General features: G+C 43.1%; 1 protein-coding gene and 1 long non-coding RNA gene across 2 annotated transcripts; one reads left to right on the top strand and one right to left on the bottom strand.

The window, feature by feature from the left end:
* Positions 1-319: 319 nt before the first annotated feature.
* On the bottom strand, positions 320-25647 carry LOC134043357 (uncharacterized). The gene is made up of 3 exons (XR_009933132.1): positions 25592-25647; positions 12689-12749; positions 320-424 (listed from the first exon to the last, which is right to left on the bottom strand). It is a non-coding gene; the product is annotated as an uncharacterized LOC134043357 (long non-coding RNA).
* On the top strand, positions 1674-7385 carry ECHDC3 (enoyl-CoA hydratase domain containing 3). Its single transcript, XM_062490857.1, has 5 exons — positions 1674-1801; positions 1888-2009; positions 4172-4269; positions 5103-5303; positions 6782-7385. The coding sequence occupies exons 1-5, from the start codon at positions 1674-1676 to the stop codon at positions 7109-7111; spliced, it is 879 nt and encodes a 292-aa protein (XP_062346841.1). The 3' UTR covers positions 7112-7385.
* Positions 25648-25668: the final 21 nt, after the last annotated feature.

Here is a 25668-nt window from a genome sequence, read left to right as displayed (position 1 = left end):
AAAATCAGTAAGCAGAAAGTGCATCCCGACACTAATCTGTTAATATCTGTCCAAGCAAATATATTACTAAACACAAAATTCAAATGGTTCTTTTATGAGGCTGATGCTCACAACTGAGAAGCCTCAATTGCCACTACAGTCAGAAAAGCTGCAGGGGTTCAACAGACAGTGATGAAAACTGGAGACACATCTGGAAACCTACAAGTACTTTGCAACAACTTACAGCAACAGGCAGATCAGGAAGCAGGAGCACAGATTTACATTTACAAGGAGCATATGCTGGACATAAATCTATTCCATTTTAGGGTACCTGTATCATGTGGAAAAAGGCTGCTTGGTCTTTTGGCCAGTCAGCATCTCCTGGCATATGAGATTGTTCTTCAGCTGCCTCAGCCACATGGCTGCCCCTCTTTTGGCTTGACTTCTGGAACACAGGTGAGTAGAAGCATAAGCAATATTCAAGATGAGCTCTGAATGCACCTGTAAGTCCCTAAAATGCTCTGAATTTTAAAATTACATTTGAAGTTTAAAATTATCAAGCCACCTCTTAAAATCACATTTGCCCTTTTTTTTTTTCTTATTGAATGCATCATATGGACTACAGACTGTAGTATAACCAATTAAAATGCTCAATGCCTTTCCCATGACAATTGCTAGATGATGAGTTCCCAGTGAACAAATTATGATCTTCTTAGCTCCCAAGTAAGAACTGAATTTGATCTCATGCCAGTTACTCTGGGGCTCAAAGCGATGTCATTTTCTCTGCATGACACCGCTATCCTCTCTGTCATGACAGATCCCACCCCAGTACCACTGACAAGTTCACTCAGCACAGTCCCAATCTCCATCCCATTATCACAGATTCAAATGCTCAGTCGAATCTGAAGAAATTATCACATTTCTGAGCGCTCCCCAACACTCCAGCTACTCATTAATGATACCACTGCCCACCCAGGCCTTCCAGTGCAGGAGTCAGGGCCGAGAGTAGCACGAGGGAGGCTTTGTGTGGATGGTCAGTAGCAGGAATAATGTGTCCAGCAGCACCAGGGAAGTGGGCAGTGGTGAGCCACACCTCGAATGCCATGTCCAGTTCTGGCCCCTCAGTTCAGGAAGGGCATTGAGGTGCTGGAGTGTGTCCAGAGAAGGGCAGTGGAGTTGGGGAAGGGGCTGGAGCACAGGTCTGAAGAGAAGCAGCTGAGGGAGCTGGGGGGACTCAGCCTGGAGAAAAGGAGATTAAAGGGGGACCTTTTCACTCTCTACAAGTCCCTGACAGGAGACTGTAGCCAGGTGGGTGTCGGGCTCATCTTCCAGGCAACCAGCGACAGGACGAGAGAACACGATCTTACGCTCTGACAGAAGCTTGCGTCGCACAGCGGGAAGAATTTCTTCACGGATAGAGTGACTGGACATAGGAGCTGCCCGGGCAGGTGGTGGAGTCACCGTCCCTGGAGCTGTTTAAGGAAAGCCTGGAGGTGGCACTCAGTGCCACGTCTGGTTAACAAGGTGGTGTTTGGACATAGGTTGGACTGGACGGTCTCAGCGATCTTTTCCAACCCGATCGACTCTGTGATCCTGTGGCCCGGCAGCCCCACCGGGCCGGCTCAGGCTCGGGCCGCGCTGTCCAGCCCGCTCCGCCCGCCCGGGCCGCTCCGCCCCTGCCCTAGCCCGCAGCCATGGCGGCCCAGCTGTGCCGGCTGCGGAGGCCGCTCACGGCCGCCTTCAGCAGCGCCGCGGCCGCGGGAGCGGGGCAGGCCCCGCCGGCGGAGCCGCTGACCGAGCGGCGGCAGGCGGGGGGCGTGCGGTGAGCGGGGGCTCCGGGGGCTCCGGGACGCGGCCGCGTTCGGAGCTCGGTGACCGTAACCCCGCTGTGTTTCACGGATTTTGCAGCACCATCGTCTTGAACAACCCACGGCGGCGAAACGCTCTGTCGCTGCCCATGCTGCAGAGCCTGCGGCGGGACCTGCTGCACGACGTCAAGAGCCGGGAGCTCCGCGTCATCGTCATCGCGGGTACCGCGGCACCCGGCCGGGCGGGCAGGGGCTCACCCCGGGGAACGCGCAGCTGAACCCCAACCCTCGCTGGGAACTGCTGGAAGCGGGCCGGGGAGGGACCTGTGTGTTTCCTTGAGGCTCCCGTGGTCTCCCGCGGCTGTGCGCGCCCGGCAGACCTCCCTGTCACGCTCCTCCTTGTACGCTCGCCCCAGCTTCCCCTCTCCTGTGCTTAATTCCTCCTTCCTAGCTCAGCATTAACGACTCACTGGGGTTTTGTCACGCCTTTGGTTTTAGCCAACATGTCTAAGCATAAACATGTTTCAAAATGTCAGCATTTCAGTCCGGGTATGAGGATGTTTACACTTGGCTGTTAGGGTTAGTAGGTTTTAAGATTGTATGTAAATAATACTTTAAACAGAACAAAAGCCAGAACAAAAAGGTTCGAACAGTTATCAAAGTAGAGCACTGACATCCCCACGTAGGGGTTTTGTGCAGGAGTGGGCAAAGCTAGGATGGCACTTACTGCCGTGTTGACAGGTATAGATTGTAGTAAAAAACAGGGTTTTTGCAAATCAAGCGCTCTGTTTTCCTACTCTGAGCCAGGATCAGTCTCATGGTTGCCAGTGGTTTGTCGAAACTATTTTGAAAACACTCCAGTGAAGGAGAGACCACAATATCAATACCACAAATACCTAGGACCCACGGAACTAAAACAGTCTCTCTCAGTGCCTGTTACAGTTACCTTCCATTTATATATTAAGCTGTAAGTTCTTAAAGATAATGAAATTTGAGCCATACTTAAGCCATCTTTTGTTCCTCTGCTATTTTAAGGTAAGCTTTGCCCCCTTTCCAAACATCTCATATAAATTGGTTTATTGATTTAGGATCATGCTCTTTCCTATACATAGGGGAAAATACTGTGTGTTAGGGCACACGCACAAGAGTAGAAGAGAGCTGATTTCACAGGGGTGTGTTTAAATATATCCCTCATTTCAAACAGCAGTTAGAAATTCTGCGAAACACTGAAGGCTCTTTGGGAGTACAGTGCTCTGGGAGTGTGTGAGTACAATTGTATTTGGTTTTTTAGAAATTGCATGTTCCTGTTTAATTCCCCTGCTGAATAAAACGCAAAAGAAGAAATTTCAAGAAAATAAAAGATTCCTCAGAGGATGCTTTGGGCTTTTAACACAGAATTTGCAGTGGATTCTTCAATGAGGTTCAAATGCAGATGTAATTAATCTCCAGATATATACTGCCAATCCCATGAGTTGACTGACAGTTGTGTGGTTATTTCTGGATAGATTGTGTCTTAATCATCTGATTCAAAAGAAGCAAATGCATTGGTAAGGTTTGATCTGTACAGGTATAGCTGGAAATGTCACATCCATACAAATATCTGAGAAGTTCTGAAGGATTGGAAAGCATCATTGGTTCATTCTAAAGACAAGTAGTCACATGATAAAGGAAAACCATTGTAAAGATTGTGTACCTGTAAAGAGTGTTTTGATCTTAGCAATCAAATCAAAATCAAATCCAAAGTTTAGTTCTCCAGAAACCTCCTCTTTTGCTGCCCAAGCCCTGAACATGCTTTTGGGGGTTCTCTAGGTGACAGTTTAGTAGTGGACACTCCAACAACCCTTCTGGTTCCCCTGTAGCAGAATAACCTTTTTTTTGAGACCTTCAACACCATGACAGAAAAAATATTGATGCTTATTGAGCGAAAGTTAATAATTAATTCTGGGTACAATAAATAGGGACTAAGAATATTTATCAGTCTGACACCGGAGCACTCCAGCCTTGGTTCAGCTGATAAGTTTGTGTTGTACCAAGGAGCAGTTTTGAACATCCTTAGACAAGACTGGACTCAGAGGTGTGAAGTGAATTCTTTCTAACTGAGTTAAGTCTAATGTAAGTAAAATGAGACCTTGAAAAGTGATAATGCGTGTTACTCTGCTTAAGTGTTGCAGCACAGCAGTTCAAGGTTACCACAGAACCCAGAAAGCAAGATTTTGGAATTCAGTTCTCAACTGAAAACTTATGAGGTTACCACAAAATTCTCTCCCCAAACTCCTTTTTGAACATTGACACGTTATTGACATCCCTTTACCTGGGACATTGATATGCTGCAACCCCTGATTTCTATGTTAATTCAGACTGACTTTTCCTGAAATTCTTTGCAGCTGAAGGACCTGTATTTTGTTCCGGCCATGATTTAAAGGAACTGTCAAGTGAAGATGATGTGAAACATCATTCCCAAGTATTTGAATTATGTGCAGAGGTAAGCAGTTCTTCTTGAGTGCCTTTGCCTGGTGTTAAGAACAAGCATTGGTTTAAGGAGGGACAGCACTGGCCATGTATTTGCTAAAGCACAGATTATTCCTTCAGATCCTGTCAGATTCCCTGATTTTTGCTGCTATGCTATTTCAATGCCCAATCCTGGTGAAATTATGTTTTCTCTGGATTTCTCTACATGTAAATAGAAGGGCTAGAATACATTTGTACATGTGTCCAACAATGGGCAAAGTCAGGGTGCGTTCCTTAGTTTAGCCAGTGTTCCTTGCAGCTGAATATTTGGGCAATGTCTTTAATGGAAGTCTAGGGTTAACCACCTTCAAATCACTTGTGATCAGATGTTCTTTCCCAGCATTTATTTAGTTAAAAGTTTAGGATCAGCTTAAACATCAATTAGACAATGTGGAAGTAAGATCTGACTCGCTGGTTGTCCAAGTTCTTCTTAAAGACACAGGTCAGGGAGGTGGGGAAGTTGAAGTGAATCCTGGAGCCTTTGGTGAGAATGGCAAAATCCCCTTTGACAGTGGTGGAGCTAGAATTTGACCCCTAATCCTCTTGAGTGTGACAACAGTGAGTGCTTTGAAACCTTTGTGCTAGTTCCTCCAGTACTAATGATCTCTAAGGCATTGCCTAGCCCATATTTAAGGAAAGCTGAAAAAGCCATCTGTGAAAGCTACAGGCCTGTCATCAGAAAGGAACCAAGATCCAACAGTTTGGGGGATTTTTGGTAAATAAAGAGGAAGGTACTTTTAATGACTTCCAAAACAGGATCATGTCTTCCTGAATTTCCATCCTGATCACTGTCTTTTGTGTATGCAGGTCATGACTTTAATCCAGAAACTTCCAGTGCCAGTGATTGCCAAAGTAAATGGCTTGGCTACAGCAGCCGGCTGCCAGCTTGTGGCAAGCTGTGACATTGCAGTGGCAAGTGAGAAATCTCAGTTTGCTACTCCTGGAGTAAACATTGGGCTGTTCTGCTCCACACCAGCTGTGGCCTTGGGCAGATCTCTTCCAAGAAAGGTAAGCTTCCTTTCCAGATACTCCTCATAATTTTGCAAAAAGTTGGTTCCCATGTTAGGAGTTTTAGTTCCATTGCCTGAACTTTATTTTCCTGCAGTGCAACATTCAAAATCCTTTACTTCAAAAGGCATTTCCATAGCTCTTTGGACTGGGAAAAATAATAAAGGGTGAACTCTTGTTTAGGAAAGGCAGCTTCCTACTGATGTGACTCCAACCAGCACGAGCTTGTCCCAGCAGCCCACAAGCTCAGCAATCGCTTTCCTTTCCAACAGACAGCTCAGGGCTTTAGCCAATGATGTTCTCCCCTGAGGAGGAAACCCCTGCAAGTTCAGGATAACAGTCCCACAGAGGCATCAATTCTTGCCAGGCAATGACATTTCACTGCCAGCAGGATCTGCCTGGCTGTAGATCAAGATGCTTTAAATAGCATCTAAAACCCTCCTATACTGTCTTTCTGTTTTATTTCCTACTGATTGTGGCTGCACATCTCTCACTGCATAAAAAATAGTACAATCTGTAAAGCCAATTGGATTCATGCAGGCAGACGGTCCAAGCCCAGCAGGGCTTTGCAGAGATGCAGTGACTGAACTGCACACATCCCATTGCTGGATAAGAGCTTCTGCTTGAAATTTCCCATCTGCAGGGACATCCTGTTCAAATAGCATCCATGGGGGATTTTTCCAAGTCTGCTCTTGTGTGCAGTTGTAGCTGTTTCTGAATTAGTATTTCTGGGCTGTAGGATTATCTTTTTAAAACGTGTAGGAAATACTTTTCTCTGTGCCACTTTTCAAAGGAGTAAGAACATTCTCTACAGTTCCCAGAATTGCTGATTTTTACCTTTTAACAAAATAAGTTGCCATTGTTTGTAGCTACCAGAACAAAGATGCTAGTGAGGATAATCAGCTCTTATGATTTGGGCATTGGTCAATTATGCCAGGAGTCTTGGAAAACAGTCTTCATTGATACATAACATTGAATAGTCACTGAGTATTTGGGGGATTTTTTAGTCTCAAACCTCAAGCACTAGATGCTGGCAGCAGCAGGAGACGGAAATAATGTGGCTATAAAAAGTCCATATTTAAAACCACTCATACTAAACTTAAAACTAGGACAGGTGTTTTCAAAAACTGCATATTCTGCGCATTTTAAAATACCAAGTTCAGTCATTTGTATATGATCCACCTCTCTTTTAATTCCTACAGCAATCACTAGAGATTGTGGGCTTTAGAAGAGAAGCCCAGAGGTGTCAGCCTAGGACAGCTAGAATCAGCAGGCAGGTTTGAAGAGACCAGCTTTAGAGCCAGTCTGTCTCTTTGCTGAGACCTCTTAACAGGTCCTTGGCAGTTTTAAAAGACCAAAAGATTTAATAATTTGTGAAAAAAGTAACTTGCAATTGAAGGAAGAGGCTGAAATTCCCCAAACAAAGCAGGGCACTGAGGCAGCTGGGTTGACTTAATACAGCATTTTTCCTTGTTCAGGTGGCACTGGAGATGCTTTTCACGGGTGAACCTCTCTCTGCCCATGAAGCGTTAATGCACGGGCTCGTCAGCAAGGTGGTACCAGAAGACAAGCTGGAAGAAGAGACCATGAAAATCTCTCAGAAGATATGTGAAAGCAGCAAATCAGTCCTGGCCTTGGGGAAAGCCACCTTTTACAGACAGATAACCCAGGACCTTGACACTGCTTACAAAATAACTACTAAGGTCATGGTAGATAATTTGACTTTGAGAGATGGGCAGGAAGGCATTGAAGCCTTTGTTCAGAAGCGTAAGCCTGTCTGGTCACACTCTCAGGAGGAGAAAAAATGAGTCCTGTTTCTAAACAAACCTTAGCTGTGCTTTACAATTCTTCACGCAGTTGCCTTTGGGAACTATATTTTTATTCTTACTGAAAGTTAAATTTCTCTTTTTACAAATGCCAGACACAATAAATTTACTCTAAGTATGTAATAAATGTTAAGAAAAATCAAAGAAAATGGGTTTTCTTAGCAGTGAATTTAATCTGTGGTTTTAGAAGTAACTCTGTGCTGCAAAAATAATTTTAACATGTCTTGGGTTACATAGGCAGTCACAGGGACTGAGAGAGAGCTCAGATCACCTTGTTCAGAACCTCCCCTCCATGGTTCTGGATGAGAATTGCTATTTATTAATAGAGAATTGAAGGGCTTGGGCACATTCCAGAGATGATGGTAGTAGGTATAATAATAATAATGGATTCCAGGACTGTTTGAGTGTTACAGAGAGAAACCTATAACACAGTTGTCCATTGCTCCTCATGTAGTCTGTGAGCTGTATGTGTCAGCAGTTTGTCCTCCACAAATCCTGATCTTCTAGCATCAGTTCAAGCACTTGTCCCAGCTCTAGGAAGTTTTGACTCCAGGGAGGATGAGCATGGGTTGGGGTGAAGGGCAGTGTCTTGCCCCTGCTGTACTTTTCAGGCTGGTGTGTTAGTTGGAAGTCCATCCTTGTGCTCAAAGCTGGGCTTTTACCAGCACTGGAGCAGTTCAGACATGGATTTAAAGACTTGACAACTTCCAAAAAAAGGGTTCAGCTGCTCCCATGGATAATCAGTTGCAACCCTCCAGGTGAATTTTTTAAATGTCCAGTCTGAGCCTTGAAGCAGCATTTTCTGGCCATTCCCCCTTCATACATTATTTGACATTATTCAGAAAGTTTAACTCCATTATGTGTGTAACTCTCTTTAAGCAGTCACAGGCTGCATGTAGACGACACTTAGATTCCTCTGTGCTAGACTGACAAGCCCTGCTTCCCCTGCCCTCCCTGCAGGTGATGTTCTCTGGGTAACCAGTCTGGCTCCCCTCCACTGGACCAGTTCCAGTTTCTCCATGTCCCTTTTGTACTGGTTGTACCAAAACTGGGCTTTATTCTAAATATAGCCTCAGCAGATGTGAGCAGAGAGCAAAACAGACCCTGTATGCGCTGGTCTGTGAGTAGTGCTGTGTGTGTTTTGTCTGCTCTGTGATGAGAGTGCTTGGATTCAGCCAGGCATCCCCTGGGAGCCCATGTCCAGCAGGACTCTGCCCTGCCAGCCCACTCCTCACCTGTACTGGTATCCTGTACTGGTTATTCTTCCCAGGTGAAGAAACTTGCATTTCTCCTTGGATCATGGTTGGTTTGGGTTGAAGCCAGGCCATTTGGGGTGTCAGCCATTGCCTCAATTTTGCAGAATCTGCAGATTTGCTGAGGATGTGTTATTGATGGCAATACTGGAGGAAAGGGAGCCTTGGTATCAATCCATGGTGATCAACATGGGATGGCCTCCCAGCAAACACATTTTTTCTTAAGTTCCACATAGCCAAATCATGAGGGCTCATCCATCCCATCCTTAAATAGACATCTAAGCAAGACCATGGGAATCACAGTATGGACGGGACTTTTTTCTCTCTTGACAGCAGAAGCAGCCTAAAGGCTTGGTGCAGGCTTGGATGTCTTAAATTAGATCAAATTAATCCTACCTATGGCTACTAAAACTGCAGATGTGGAGATACCAATTATATATATATACACAGTGCCACAAAGCAAGTCCCTTTTCCATCTACAGGTTCAAAAGAACAAAATTTTCATTTCTGCTGCAAGTTTTGGTTTCAAGAATGGAAACTTAAATTCACCATTAAACTGTTTCATATTAAATGTGAAAAATGTATATCGTTGGCACTGGCTGTTTTAAAAATACGATTTTTTATTGTCACCACCAGGAAAGATGGGTAAGTTTTTTACAAACTCACATAGTTTATATGTTAGAAATTGTTATGTGCAATTACAAGATGGAAGAGTTAAATCTGGAGCCCAATAACCTTCATCATGTCCTTTCCAAATGCAGTAAGATGCTGCACTTACACTCTGTTCCTATACGCTGCTCTAAAAGCATTAGGAAAGAGTAAGTTGTTTTTAAAAATATTTATATTTAATGGCTATCTTGCAACTACTCAGCAAATCTCAACTGACTCTTTTGTTCCAGGCTTTTAGAAATAAGTACATTATCTGATTTTTGCAGAACAGTGCCCTTTCCAGCAACTGCAGTAATAAAATGGTTTCACTGTCCGTCTTAAAGCATGAGTGACAGTTTAGATGAGCACAGACTCACATATTCAGAAATTCTTCTGCAGTTGATTTCCATCTACACAAGATAGGCATTATTATTAACTCCATTCAGATCTTGAAGATAAAACATATTTTTGTTTTAACTCAGTTTTCACAGTATTTGTACTATTTCATGTAGCAAAGTAATAATGTAATTATAGAATCATAGGATCCACCTAGAATGGTTTGGGTTGGAAGAAACCTTAAAGATCATCTAATTCCAACCCCCTGTCAGAGATACCTTCCATTAGATCTGCTTGGTCAGAGTCCCATTCAAGCTGTCCTGGAACACTTCCAGGGATGGAGCATCCACAGCTTCTCTGGAACCCTGTTCCAGTGCCTCACCACCCTCATATTAAAGCATTTTTCCTAATACCCTATCTAAACCTACCTTCTTTCTGTTTCAAACCACTCTGCCTTGTCCTGTCAGTAGCGCTTTTGTAATTAGCAATCATCCGTTCTAAAAATGTTGGCATCTATGGGAACATTTCCCTCTTGCTTGAACACTACACAGAAAAGCTTCAGAAGGTTTTATAACATTCTCACACTGGCCCCTGAAGACTGACAAAACAACTTAATTTTTCATTTCTGACTTGCATGGGCTTTTTATTTTTGCCTACATCTGCCCTTATTGTTTAAATTAATGGATTTACAGTCTATTCGTGGGAAACAGAGCAGTTCCAGTACTGTTAATTAAATACTACAGCCAAGAGACAGCAAACCAAATGATAGATTGGGAGCCTTACCACCATGGTTATCTGCTGCCTGAGGGAAGAGTTTGTCCCAAAATAGCAAGGAGCCTATCCTTTGTCACCCCCTTCATTTTCATTAAAGAATCTCTCTGCAGCGAAGTCTGCCAGGTAATTAGCCTAGTTTCAAGTCACCCTAACAGCATGTGGTTCTGGAAACTAAGTACAACTCCATCTGCCTACAGCCTCTATGATGCAGCTTATCCTTGGAAATTACCAACAGGGACACATTTTCCATCTATATATACAGGAACAGCTGGAATGGAAACCAGTCATGATCCGCAAGCAAGGAATTGCCAGCATAAATGGAATTAACTGCCTCAGAGTCTGTGGAGGCCTTAGAGGAATGGCTTTGAGCCTTTACCTGGACATTTTAGAAAATATACAAAGTCTAGAGGATATGAACATATCACTTGTGATGTAGCTTCAGGCTCCCCTCATGAACAAGGCAAATGAAAAGTCGGGGAGCAGTGACAACACATGGCGCAGCTCCTAATTCATGGACCAGGCAATGACCTGCCTCACCACATCACTTGGGGAATATGTACTAAAACTAGAGTTAAACAGAGGACTTGGGTAATGGACAATGTATTTGTACCCTCTGTGCTCCACAGAGCCCAAGAACAGTTTATATAAGCTTTTATATAAACCATAGAGTTTCCTTAAGGCCATCCAACCCAGAATTCAGCAGCCTGGGTAAGAATTCATTTTGGATTGGTTTGAAGTAATCTCCTGTAGCTGTGGAGGAGAGTGAGCTTGAAAACTGGGACTACTAAGTCCCAAAAAGCTGGACTAAACTAACAATTTAGTTAATATTAAAAATACATGACTACCTCATTGGCAGGAGTCAGCATCAGAGTTATTATCACCTAGCCATGGTTTCTGAGCATTTGGTTGGAGCACTGTGTCCTTCCCAGAATTGCCTCTGGGTAATTCCTGTGTTGTCATCCCTGTATTGCAGATGGGGAAATTGAGGACAAATGTGCTCTGCCTGAGGTCTCACGGTGAGCCCATGGCACTGTGGCAGTAGCACTTGGAATGCTGACACCTGCTCCTTGTATTTCTTCAGCAACAAAGTTTTCAGTAAAATCAGCAGAAATGCAGGATGACGGCATGCCCTGAAGTGACTGCAAAGGCTTCTGAACAGGAATTATGAGCCACTGCATCAAAGGCCTCTTGCTTGACATTTATTGGCTTTTTGATGAATGTTGGGGTAATTCTACTGTCAACAGTTTCTCATTAGGAGCCTGGCAATGTACTTTCTGACCATTATCTTTCTCAATATCACACTGGGTTGCTACAAAGAGCAGGGATTTTATGTAAAACCCATCTATCTCTGTAGCTGCAAACTTTGCTAATGATTCTACATTTAAATAAACTCATGGAAAAGCAGGCTGCTGTATCTGAGCAATAAGGAGACTAGACAAATGGTTAAATTTCCACAAGGACCTAAAGCTATAGAACAAATTTCATACTGCAATGAGTAGGATTCATTTCTCTTGATTCTACTGGCACTGCACCTCAATTATACTAATTCTGAATTTCACTGCTGAATAATGCTTTCCCATCCTGCTTTACAGTACGGGATCCTCTCCACAGTATGGTGTACCATCTCCTGGTTGCTTTTGGTCAATATTAGGAATTATTTTTGTTAAAACCATACATTTTCTAAAAAGAAAATAGTAGAAATATACCCCTAATACCACTATGTATTTGGAAAGGGGAAAAGAGTTCATTCAACTTTGATGTGCCCAACTGTAGTAATTTTCATACTATGAGTTTTAAAGCATTAACACTTATTTTAAATATTAGTATCCTGGAGTCATGATAGTGGGAACATCATAGGGCTATTGTATATTTTATTGATTATGGTTGGTATAAAATTGGTAATAAATTAAAACAGAACCAGATGATAAAATAATTAATGGAATTTCTACTACTAAAATGGGTTTGATTGATGACTAAAGTTCATAAGCTACTTAATATGAGAGACTTTAATTTTCCCTCCTAGAAGCAGGATGGTGTTTTCAGCCTGCCACAACAAAGATTTGTAATGCTGTGGACTCTAACTAAAAATAAAATTTCCCACCAAGTCTTTAACCTCACTTTTATGGCAGTGCAGATTAACCTGTAGGATTTAACACAGATTTAGGTCTCCATCTCATCCACCAGTCCTGCTGAGGGAACATCCTCTCCCAGAAATGTAGCACAGGTATGGATGGCAGTGTCTGAGTCTGTCACTCAGCTCGTTAGAGCCCCATCAAGAGCTCTGATGTAATGGGCCATGTCTGAGGGAGCAAAAGCAGCTCTGCTTCCTGAAGGAGTTTTTAAGGACATTCCCTGCAGTAAGGGAAGTAAGTAGCCTCAGCTGCTGATGACAGAAGGCGTGAGGTCTTCCAAAGTGGCACTCAGGTTTTATTCCAGACCTGTCCTTCTATAAACAATTACAGTGGATGAAATCATGTTTGGAAAGATGAGTGATGTTTTCCCTGTCCACTCTGCCCTGTCAGCATCAAGGATAAAGTGATATATATACCTGCTTTGGTCTTCACTTCCTGGCCCAAAATCATTCTCAGTGTAGACAGTGAGTGATGCTTCTGGAAAGAAACAATAAAGAATTAGTAAATCATATATAGAACACAGGGGAAAGGCAAAAAGGAAATGAACACATGAAGTCATCCTCCTAATGTGGTCTTCAGTCTAGGTATGAATATTTTGTCTCTTGTACCTGTTTAATGAAATACACCTTTCATGCCAATAAAACTTTATCATCTGTTTGTTAAAGAGAGTTAATCCTATTTTTAAAAATCCCCCTTCTGAATATCCAGTGAATAGGATATTGTATAAATATAGACATGGTGAATAATTCTGAGTTCATCTCCCTTACCTTTCAGGACCTCACTAGTGTGCTTTTTCTCTTTTTTTTTGTTTGTTGATTTGGTTCTGAGACCTCAGTGTGAACTCAGAACTATTATTCCATTTTTTTTCTCTCCCTCCTTGGGGGTTAATTTTGTTTTAATGAATGCTGAGATTATTACATGACTGAAGTACTCATTCTTACATGGGTCCACAAATCTGACACATAACAGATGGAAGAGCAGGGTAACAAGAGAATTTGGCTCTCTGAGAGAAGGCCCAGCAGGACAAACACTGAGGTGCTCTCCAGAGCACCCACACAGAGGACTGGAAAACTGACCTAATTCACCCTTTTTTCATTGGGACCATGCAAAGATGATCAGGCCCTTATTCATTAGCCTGAGACTATTATTATCAATATTATTACTTTTTTTACAGTTGCTCTAATTCATGCTATACTCTATTTAATAAAATGACAGCACTGAAGTTCAGGAATTTAGATTTTGGTATCTCCTTTCCATGAATGAGCTTGGAAACTGGTCTGAATCACTGAAATCAGAAGCCTTTGCTGCTTGAAATGGGGAATAACATTTATCTTGCAGCAAGAGAAGATTTCATCCTATGAAAAGGATGAGAGCCTATGAAAAAACACTTAGTCCCTACTATGTACTCATCACAGTGAAATGGAAGTTGTCAAAGATAAAAGTCCTTTTTCTTTGCTGTCTGTAGATGTTCCTGTAAGCTTTTAGTCTTTTTCCACATGAGCATTTATTCAGAGCAAACAGCCCAAGAATATTTCCACTGACAGCCTGAAATCTTTATGAGGTACTGGATGGTCGAAATGCAACACCAATTTATTCAGCACTCATAACAAACACAGTGAATTTAACACGGGAAAAGTTGGTAGAGAGCTCAGTGGCAGTTCATAGGCCAAAACCCCACCTGTTAAATGTTGTAGACCTTTCTGAACCATTCACTATAATATTTAAATATATTTCTACATGTAATTTGTTAGATAATCCTGAAACCTAAATAAAAGGAAAAAAATTAAAGCGCTGGACAAAACAATCCAAACCAACAAGACAAAACCAAAATAAATAAAAAGCTCTGATTAACTTCCTGGCTTTCTCACAAAACTCCACTCTGACCTTGGGCAAGCTGGCAGAGGCAGAAATGTGACTATCCAGTCCAGCCTTCTGTTCATCACAGGTCATTGCTTCTGCTTTACCCCCAGACAATATTTGAATTGTAGCTTTGAGTGAGCTAAGGAGTTATCTAAACTCATGATGAAAAAAAAATTGAAAAGCAAAAAAAAAGAAGATTCCAACAGTGTGATCCGTTCTCCTTGCAGTCAGGACTTGTGGTTTACTTCTGCTTTGAATTAACCTGACTTCCAGCAGGGAACCAGAGGTGCCTTTTTGTGGGCTCAGTATCTCAGTGACTTACAGGTAACATGAGGATGATCACTGGGTTTTTTCACTATGTTTTATTTGAGTTGTCCCTGTGCACCACAGCCTCTACAGGGGAAATTTGGCTCTCACGCCCCGTACACTCCATGACTTGCACAACAGCTTACACAGGACTTACATTTGATGTGGAATGGTTGATACGTGATTGACTGACCGACTGACTGACTGATGTGTAGTATCTAAGTTACAACAGTGAGAAAGGACATAAAATATCAAGCTATAAACCGCAAAAGTCTGTCTGAGGGAGGATCCTTCAGTTTTGTGCAGATGCCCAGAGCTCGTCGTTTGCCGTGGAACACAGAACACTCGCCCTACAGTGAGGGCACCGTACACAGAACTGTCGGCAGAGGGCAATGGCAGCTCGCAGCTTGAAGCTGCTCCCGGGACCTTCGCCTGGCCGGTGCTGCCAGCCTTGTTTCTCCACTGGACTGCTGCCAGGGAATGAGCCACTGGTTTATCCCGAAGGGCACGTATGAGAAAGTACCCTCGGGAGCCCCGCAAGTCAGGGCTCTAAGCTTTCTTCTCCCACTTTTCCTCACTGCATCCTCACTGATTACACTGGAGAACCAGTTGAAATCTGATTCAAGACAACCAACTCGGTAAAAAAATTCCAGGGAGATCTTTGGAAGCAAGAGGAGACCTTCTGCTTTAAGGAGTACACCTGTGGGCAATGCAGCCGTGTCTGGGCAGCAGGACCATTCTGCTGAGCATAGTTTGGGAAAGACTGTCTTGTTCTGGCTTTCCTGAGGAGTCTTAATTTTAGATCCAAATGGGTCTGTGTAGTTTGGTAAGAGGTTCTGGATAGAGCAAGTGATTCAGAAAGACCTTCCAAGGAGGCTGTGTCAGTGAGCTAGGTAGAAGAGGTGAGTGAAGTGTGACAATCATGCCTTCATGCCTCAGGCTTTCAGGAACAGGATCCAGAGGATGGGCCTCCCAGCCAGAGCTGAGCCAGCCAAAATCTCAGTGATGCCTCTTCCACCCACCTTAACAGGTGAACTAAGTGACACCATCTCTTCTCTCCATGACTCAGTTTCCCCAGCTGTAAAGGAAGTTCTAAAGTTCTATGTGACACACTAAAAGCAGTGAATGATAAGAATTAATCAACTGGCTACTCACAGCTTGGTGATGAACTAATGTTCTTGTCACTGCTGGCCCAGAGTCTGCTGGGCAGAGAAAAAACTGCTGAAGGTGTTAGTCCAGATGGACTGTAAATGCCAAGGCACAGCAGGAGCTGTTGAAAAATAAAAAAATTCTCTCAAGTCCTCTCCCAGCAGGAACAATATTTCAATTGTAATGCAGATATCCTACCAAGTCATTCCATCCCTCAGGCCAGGTGAGCACTCTGCTAAGAGTCTGTGAAGGTAATGGTTACACTGTTGTAAATATGAACGAATACAAATGCCTGGTGTCTCTATCTGAGCTTCAGTTTTACTCCTGGCTTCATAAAAAGTAAGAGAGCATGACCACCTATCATGATACTTTTAGTAACTGGAATTTCAGGGAACACTGGTTATCAGCCAATTCTCCCCAGATTCCCATACTGTATTAGAAGGATGGGAAGCACATTCACTGTTTGAAGCCACCTCAGTGAGGGAAATCTACAACTTCAAACACCAAAAGAGCCAGTACAGTGGGCTGTGCTGGAGCAGCAGAGGAATTCAAACAAACAACATTGAACTACCTACCAGCTCTGGAATGCAGTGAACCCAGCCAGGTCAACAAGAACACCGATAAGATGGCAAGTGGGGTCCAGCCCAGGCCAAACCTGCAGGAGCCCATGGCAATGAGGTACAGGTTATGCCTGCTTTGTGCCCAGCAGCTTCTGGACAGCTCTCACCAGTGGAAGATGCAATTTAACTGCTCTGCCAGTTTTCACTACAAAGGCTCCACTCAGACCAGTCAGACGTGATTCAACACCTTTTTCACCACACAGACTCAGCCCTGCTGGGCAGGTGTGCTCCCACAGAGCCACAACAGGGGTGACCTGTGCTCTTGGATTTGTTTTCCTCCCTGCCACTTTTGAGCTTTCCCTGACTGGGAGAAGCTGGTTCAGGCAGGAGCCATTGCAGACTATGGCCATTTGTAGCCACAGATATTGAGTCACCACCAGTAACATCCCTAAAAGCAAACAACTGAAATTTTGGAACAAAAGCAAATGTTACCACAGAGCGATAAGTAGCAGTAACAACAGACCTGGCAAGACAGTATTTTAAGCCAAAAATGTGCTAAATAAATACTTTTGCAGCCTGTTTTGAATCTTTCCTTCCACAAAGCTAAAGTGTTGGTTTTATAAAAAAACATACAGAATATCAATTTTAAGCAAAGGGGGTTTTTCTTCTTAATTACAAACAAATTTTGAAAGGTTTAAATGAAAGTTTATGCAAGTATTTCCATATAAATAAAAACAAAACAGAAAATCAAAAATACTCTTTCATGTGGACAGCGTTCTTGTAAAGGCAGTGATTGGTTGCACGGAGGATACAAAAATAGCTGGTAATATAAGCACATAAAGGATTCCATTAAGAAATCAGGTGCTAATGAGACTACTAGGGACTGAATCACAACTGCCTGTGGCTATTCCATGACAGCTCTTCCAGGAGGTGTCTCCAGCAGCCATGAGTCAGATTCCTGCCTCTGCAGGAAACTCCCTACTGAGGAGCTGCCAGGTATGTCCTTAAAGGCAAAGGAATCAGTATCCTCTCAGGCTTTAGCACTTCTAACTGCAAGAACAGGTCACAGAGGCAGCTTGGAGTGAGCGTGGATAACAGCAGCCTGAGAAGTCTCTGCGCACTGGCAAGAGCAGGAGCTAGCAGCACTGTAAAGGTACAACAGATGGCTGTGAGCCAGGTGTGTTCCTGTTGGTCCTTGAATTGATGCTGGCTATAACACTCTTATGATCTTGAACACAGGCCTAGAGGACAGACTCTCACTGCCTGAATTAAAATCCTGCCCTCAGTTACCCTTGGCAAGGTTAATGACTATAATTTATTAAAAGGTCTATAATGACTTGTTAAATGATGTTGAAAATGGTAGTTCTGTGAAAACAAGTTACAAAGTGTTCTGACAAACAAAATGTTTGCCCTGTACTTGATTTCAAATGAAACATAGCAGTTAAAAGTAATCAATTTGTGACTTCTGGGGGGGCCAAAACAATGTATTAACAATATACATTTGCATCTGCTATACACATCCAGGTGCCCTATACTGTTCTGCTGGTATCTCAAATGCAACAGTGTGATGTCCTTCCCATCATCTGCATTCCATGGCCTTGACAAGAACAGCACCTACAGTGGAGTCTGCATGGAAAGCACCAAGTGAACCCACTGTGAACCTACTGTCTCATTGCTGTGCCCCTCTAGCAATGCTCCCAGTGAAGCAGCACCCTTCCTTGTGAGAACCAGGAAAGAATCCATAGCCAATACCTCCCAAGAGGAAGGGCTGGCAAGAGAGGAAGGGATTAATGCATGGGTCACCTCACCCATTCTGTCTGTGCTGATGTTATCTTTCATAGCTATTGAAGAAAAACTTGGTATTACATACTGGCAATGTTTCTTTGGTATTTAGCATTTGCAAGGGACCCTGCATGGCTGGAACTCAAAAAAGCCTCCAACGTTCAAATTATTTTCTCCTGTTCCCAGGGTCGTTCTCTCTCACTACCCTTTGCAAATCTCTTGATATCCTGTGTCTGAAGCTCAGGTCGCCAGCCAAAATTTATACCCAAGCCGAGAACTAATTGTCTAAGCTCCTTCTGTAGTTATAAAGAGGAAGAAAAGCTTCAAAAGATCAAAACACCTGAAATTCTGGGAGGTACAAAGCTGCCTACCCACAGCTCAGGTAGGGAAAGGACACCTCAGAGCACTTGACCTTCATCAGAAAACTACTCAGGAGCTGGAGCCTGACACATTATCCTGAGCATAGGAATATTTTCAAGAGTAGAACAGGGAGAATGTTGAAATCCATAGAAGTTTTTAGAATATTTTTTTCATGTTATTTGCACTTACAGGTAGTGACTTTACATATTTAAGGGCTTCAGTATAGCTCTTATCTTGATATAAGGCCTATTTGGTTACTTCTTTTCTTCCTAGTTTGGGAAGGCCTCTCCCATTCCAGTTTGAGAGATGCACATGGTAGCAGTGTCCTGACCTCAGAACAGACCTGTTAGTGCAAGATCCGGTAATGGTTGTCCCACTGCCTCTTCCATAAGTCTTTGCACAGCATCAAGGAGGAAAAGGGACAAAACCCCAGCGGTAACAAATGTGCTTTCATTCCTCACTTTCAAGGGTGAGATTACGTTTTTATGGAGAGATCTCTCAAATTATTTACTATTGGAGCCTGATATTTTTAATAGTACCTCCTTCCACCAGAAGAACAAGTTATTCTGTAAAAAAGCCAGTTCTTTGCCTCTGCCAGCTGCATGCAAGTACAAAATTACAAAGCACTCACTTAGATGGAGTGAATACTTCATTAAACAATTAAGCAATAAGGCAGAACAAAGGCTGTGGTTTCCAGGCCCTTGTTCTGTAATTGTATCCTGGAGCATTAGGAGAACTAGTGCTCAAACACAGGGTTGCAATTTAGGTTAGGATTATCCTCTAATAGCCTTGTCCTGTGGGATTAGGGGCTTGCCACTATGGCAATGTAAAATAAATTATTTGTCCCTGAAGATCTGGAGGTCAGGATTCCCATCCCTCTTTCCTCTTCTTGTTGTAGCACCTTGAGAAGAAGCTTTTATTTCTGCTTTCACTTTCTGAACCATGAAGGGTATCCTTCAATCCAGGTTTTATGGACGTACAGTCACAGAACCCAAGTTCACAAGTGAATATCCCTGAGTGTCCCCAAACACACTGTGGACACACTGAGCTTGAGGGACACTGAGGATGAAAAATGTGTGAGCCACTCTGTTGGACAAGGTTAAGTTTGTGCTGAAGTTTTGTGTTCACCTCATACAGCACATGCATCCAGTGGACTTCCATGGGAACTGAGAGGCTCCTGAAGAGATAAAGCAGAAGCAGGTTTCGATGGCTGATAAACAAAGACTGTTTGGATTGCAGATGAAATTTATATGTCTAAAGTCCATCTACATTCTGCTACAGAAGTCTAAACCCCTTTCCTGAGCTAGTAAAGGCCTGATTCAGCTCCTAATGAAATTACTGGGATTTGTTCCACTGACTTGAAGTTGACCCTGCGCAGAGCCCCCAGCCCCACCAGAATTCCTTTCCAAAATACCCTGAGTGATAATGGCAAGTCCTTCCCTCAAACATGATTTACAGGGAACCCCTCCATCCTGCTCTCCTCCTCCATAAACCATTCAGTCCTGCTGAAACAGAAAACACAGCTCAAATGCAAAATACAGCTTGCTGTATCACAGGACACCCTGTCCTTGGGAACTGGAATTAAGATCATCCAGACACGTATCATGGGCCAATGGAATACCATTAAAAGAATTAACTTTCAGTTCTAAGAGAAATCAAACCAGAAATTTAAAAAAGAAAAAATCAAAACAATGGGTAAATAAAAAGAAAAAAAACACAAATTACAAAACCCCATAGCAATTTTAAAAGACAGGTTTATTTCCAAGTATATGTATTTTATGCTCTCTTGGAATAAATAATTTTCTATATTTCTTTGATTCTAGTTGCACTTCTCCCCTTTGGAAATAATACAATTAATATTTAATTCAATTCAGTGACATATGTCTTCATTGCCCACAGGAAAATAAGTTGCATAAATTTCAAACTCACTGATACTGGAAAATAACCAGTTGCTTATACTCGTTGCAACATATGGGAGAACAAACTTATCATTAAATGTCAGAAAACATATGTTTTAAACAGCAGAAGCCAAGGAATAGCTATTAAAATCAGGCCACTTAACCAGATACTGCAACCCCAGTAGAAAATGGTACCACCCCCTCTAAACAAAAGACAGGAAAAGGTAAATATTTGCTCTCAAAGTAGGATCTGCTGAAGGAAAAGACAAAATATTAGATCTAGTAGAGGATTTAGGAGCCAAAACTAGAATTTATATGAAAGTGAGATACTAAGTGCCAAAAATACACCCCAGCTTCCCTTTCTCTCTTCCCAGGTGAACTGCAGACAAAGCCTGAAGGCAGCACAACTCATTAGGGGACTTCCTCTGCAGCCTTCTCCTCGTACCTGCAAATCTTGTCTCACCGGTGAGGTGCACTAACACCAGTAGACAACTCTCTAGTATGCCTGTGAGATCAGACAAGGAAGAGGGATGTGGCTTCATGGAGAGAGAAGCAATAAGAAACCAGAGGCAATAGCGAGAGTTCTGGGGAATAAGGGCAGGTCCCGAGGCATGGGTGGGGGTGCTGGTGGAGGAGGTAGAAGAGATTTGGGACAGTGAGCTGGCCTCTGCAGTGCAGGGGAGAGAGAAGATACAGCCGGGAATCTGCATATCCAGAGGGCAGAAGGAAGACTGTGAAGGTTGGCTGGAGAGATGTTAATAAATTCAGCTCACAATGCCTCCAGCTCTGCTTCTGTACAGGCCAAGAACCACAGCAGCCTCAGGGCCATTTCTCAATTAATTTATAACATAACCTGGAAATTAGGTATTATTCTGTCTTAATCACAAACAGGGCTAAACGCTAAAGGCATTCCTAAAGAGTAGCAAATAAATGCTTGACTGTCTCTGCTCTCCACAGATCCTATCTTGACTGTTTTTCACAGCAAGTGATGGTATCTCAAGTGCTTGTCTAGGAAGTGCCCATTGAGAAGACTCCATTGTCTCTGAACAACCAAGAGTGTTCAAACTCATCTGTCACTCTCCACACATGTACCCTGATCACCCAGGGGAAGGATGGAAGTTGCTTTCTGCAGCTCAGTTCCTATCCCTACAATAGTGGATCTGGTTTCAGATCTTTCTCGCTCAAACTAAAGTTTTTGTCCCACAGCAGTCAGTCCAAACCAAATGGAAAAACATCTGGGTAAAAAGAAAAAGATATGAGCACCATTCAAAAATAATCACTGAATCATAGAACAGCCCAAGCTGGAAGTGACCTCAAAACATCATCAAGTCCAGTCTTTCATGGAGAAGGGAGCCTTGATGAGATCATGTAGCACCTGTCCAGTCACATCTTGAAAAGCTCCAGCTCTAACTGGTTCCTTGGGGATTTTTTTTCCAGTGAGTGACTGTTCTCACCATAAAAAATATTTTTCATATAAAGATGAAACCTTTACTTGAGCAATTTGTACTCGTTGCCACTTGCCTTCTCCATGTGGCTTCTTGAGAAGAGAGAGCCTCCACTCTCTTTGTAGTAACCCTTTAATACTCTGGTAAGGTCTCCCCCAAGTCTGCTCCAGGGAAAAAAGACCTAACTGGTTCTGTCTTTCTTCACAGGGCAGGCTCTCCAGCCTTTTGATCATCTTGGTGGCCCTTCTTTGGACCCTCTCCAATCTGACTGTGTCTTGAATTGCATAGACCAGGACCAAACAGTACTCCAGGCTTGGCCTGGCTTCTAATGAGTTCTTGGATTATGTTGTCCCAGGTGCAGAACCTTGCCTCTTTTCTTGTTAAATAAACCTCATACAGTTCTTGCTAGTCCACTCTTTCAGCCCTTCCAGGTGTCTCTGCAAGACTGCTGTCACTTCTCACATGTTCACCTCACCATCCAGTTTAGTGTCATCAGCAAACTTGGGGAGGGAGCTTTCAATCTTGTCTTGGTTTTAAGCTGTTTTGCTACACAAACCTGCCTGACCACAAAACAAAAGCCACAGAGTTGGCAGGAGGGAGGCAGCAGTGACATCTGGGCTGGGATATTTGACTGCTACCGAGTCACAGGCAAAGCCCCAAGTTTTGGTTACTGTAAGTTTATCTCATTGCTTGGAAATGCATTGTGCCAGCTGGGCACTGAAAAGCAAGGAGTGCTGTGACACCAAAGCCTTCCTTTGGCTCTGGCTGTAAATGCCCTGCCAAAAAACAGAAGTGGTCAGTCATGGGGAAAAGTTGTATGAATCAGTCCTGGAGCACGTTTCGTGTAGAATTACTGATTGTAAACAATATTAGTGACCTGCTGTCGGCACAGTACTTTGTACAACAAGCCATGCTCTTGTCTGGAGGTTTCCTATGGCCACTCTTATGTAAATAACAACTCATGATAATACCATATTTATCACAACACTAAGTCAACCATAATGACTGTAAAGGTAACCTGACCTTCACTTTGGCTTAACCCTGTTTCTTTCATGGTTATCTCATATCTCAGTACATATTTATTTCCCTATTTTGTCTGTCTGTTGCCTGTTCTTTTACTTCACATACACTGCCTCACACAAGGGGCTTTCTAAGCCTACTGGAATTCAAGTAAATAACAGATCTTCCCATCAGTCTATGTTTTCTTCCTGACTGCTCAGTTCTACCAGTTCTTTTCAAATCCAGGACACATACAGAGAAAAAGAAAAAAGACTGACCCAAAATGAAAACTGTTGGTGGAAAAAAGTCCAAAACAGGTGAATAAGATCTTCTTTGATCACAGTTGCTTAGTTCAGTGTGTCTACTCTCAGCTATATGCAGTAGCAAATACAAATTCTGTGAGAAGAAAAACAAATTTTGGCCTGTAACACAAGACAAAAGAGTCAGATTGGCAAGAGGAGTTTTATAAACATGAGCTTGTTCTCGTGGCTCTGTTTTGGGCAGCATTACCAGTGTACTGACACTGACAGCTGAATATGTCACCCTCCACTGATCCTGGTGGATGATAGAAGAAATTAGAAACACACATAAAATACTGTTTTGCTACATTACGTAGCAACCAGAAATGTCAGTATCACATGCTAATTAATGATTAATGCTGGAGGAAGGAGATGCATACCTGACATATTTTTAAACTGGTATAACAAGTTTTCACCGAGCAGAGGAGGGAAGTTCTCTATAATACACAGTAATGGGCTGTGTACTTGGAACTGTGCTCCATAAATTTCCCCACCTTCAGGACAGAATGTGTCAACACACAGTCAGTCTCCTCAAATAAACTCTGTGCTAGGATTAGTAATCAGTAATGCCGAGGAAAGGGGGTAAAAACATACAGATGATGATCAAAAGGACAAAAAAACTCCTTTGGACTCACCTGGGGTAGAAAAACGTTGACAGGGCACATTTTTAATGTGAGACTACACCTGATATTACAAGGTGATGAGAGTAAATCAAGAAATAATGAAAATAACACTGTGGAGCTGATAAAGCCCTGGAACTGTAAAGTGTTGCTCAGGATGATGTCCTACTTAGTAAGGGGAATTTTAGCTCAGGCAGGTTGAATTAGCATATAATACATTGCAAAAATAATACATTGAAGTTATCTAACATTCCACCTTGATGAATCTCAAAGCACTTTCCCCCTGTGTATTGATGGTCCCACACTGGAAATCTGTAAAGTACATGCTTCCCTTTTACTATATTCTTGAATTAAATGTTCCCAGAACAGAGATGTTCTCCTTAGCTGGGGTGTCCATGTTGTATACAATAGACACCACTCCCACTTGCTCCTTGATGAAATAAGGAGCTTTCCTCTCCTGTGCTGTTGTGTAACAGTTGTTACACAGGACAGGCATATGATCCTGCACCAAGTTGTTGCCAGAGCCAAGGATAAAAGAGAAAGATGGGATTAATTTAGCCTAACATCAGCAAGGTCTAAATTGGGCCCTCAGTGAAGAGAGACATGCAGGACTAAGGTCAGGCTTCACCATTACAACCACTAGAGACAGGTTTCCTCACAATATGGTTTTCCAGCCTCTCTTAAGATGGTGGGAAGTCCCACTTTCTCAGCTGTGGAATGACCAAACAACTTAGATTAGGCACCAGCTTTAACATGACAAAAAATTACATATTTGGAGTCTTAATCATTTGCTTTCCTCCTGGACACTGCTCCTGTAGCTTTGGACAACACTTGAAAAAAAAACATTTACAGACTGGGAATAGTCTTACCTTGTCCACCCTCACTGACCCTCATTGTACAGCTCCCCCTTCCCTCCTCTGTAACGCCATTTATTTGGGTAGGGCCACATCTTTTTGAAACATTTCCATCTTCCACATTTTGAGGTACTTCTTGCATTAGGAATATTTCAGCCACCATGAAATATTTCCACCACAATATTTCACCATGGGTGAAAATTAATGATTTCTGGGAGCAGCTTGAAATTTTTACAGCGTAATACAAGCCAAACTGATAATTTGCTGGCTGTCATGGCCTTGCACAATGAAGAAGGGAGAGGACACAATCACCTGATAAATACCTGTGACTGTGACAATATATTAGTAATAAATAAGAGTACAAATAGGCAATATTTGTTATTGAGCTCTTAAGTATAGGGGCGGCACAGATTAACAAGGCATGTAAACCTTTTCCCCACTCAGAAAGCAGACTCAGGCAGTTGTGATAGTGATTTTCTCTTTTACCTTCACCATCTCCCAATAGTTTAGTGGAGGGACAAGCCTGTCAGACACCAGATCCAACACAATTTACACCTCACAATATCATAGAACATAGAACGGTTTGGGTTGGAAGGAAGCCTTGAAGATCATCCAGTTCCAACCCTCTGCAACAGGCAGGGACACCTTTAACTAGACCAGATTGCTGAGAGCCTCATCCAGCCTGGCCTTGAACACTTCCAGGGATGGGGCATCCACAGCTTCCCTGGGCATGATCGGGGCAGGCTTTACCTCAGGGTTCTGTCTCTGAGGCAGCCAAAAGTGTCACTGACCCCTCTCCCACTGTGCCCAACTCTCTGCCCAGTTCTCTGCCCTCACAGGGTGGCTGTGGAGACCCATGTCCCCCACGCAGTGGAGGGATACAGAATCCGTCAGGTCAGAAGGGACCACAGTGGTGAAGCACAGGGTTGTGTCCAGACAGTTCTGGAGTATCTCCAGTGAGGGAGACTCCACAGCCTTTCTGGACAATCAGTTCCAGTGCTCGGTCACTGCACAGGACAGAAATTCTTCCTCGTGTTCAGGTAGAACTACCTGGGCATCAGTTTCTGCCCTTTGCTTCTTGTGCTACTGAGTGGTATCAGTGAGCAGAGCCTGATCAATCCTCTGACACCCGCCCTTTAGATACGGATAGACATTACATCACATTAATGAGGTCCCATCTCAGTCACCTCTTCCCGAGGCTGATCAGGTCCATCTCCCTTTTTCCTCACAAATGAGATTCTCCAGACCCTTGACGAACTTCGTA

Source organism: Cinclus cinclus, chromosome 4, assembly GCF_963662255.1.
Source record: "Cinclus cinclus chromosome 4, bCinCin1.1, whole genome shotgun sequence".
NCBI lineage: Eukaryota > Metazoa > Chordata > Aves > Passeriformes > Cinclidae > Cinclus > Cinclus cinclus.
This window is presented reverse-complemented; position numbering and strand designations above follow the sequence as displayed.

Excerpts from the sequence above, each read along its gene's own strand:
- ECHDC3 (XM_062490857.1), top strand. The coding sequence starts at position 1,674 with ATGGCGGCCCAGCTGTGCCGGCTGCGGAGGCCGCTCACGGCCGCCTTC. Across the intron at positions 4,270-5,102 it reads TATTTGAATTATGTGCAGAG|GTCATGACTTTAATCCAGAA; the intron begins GTAAGCAGTTCT and ends TTGTGTATGCAG. Across the intron at positions 5,304-6,781 it reads GCAGATCTCTTCCAAGAAAG|GTGGCACTGGAGATGCTTTT; the intron begins GTAAGCTTCCTT and ends TTCCTTGTTCAG.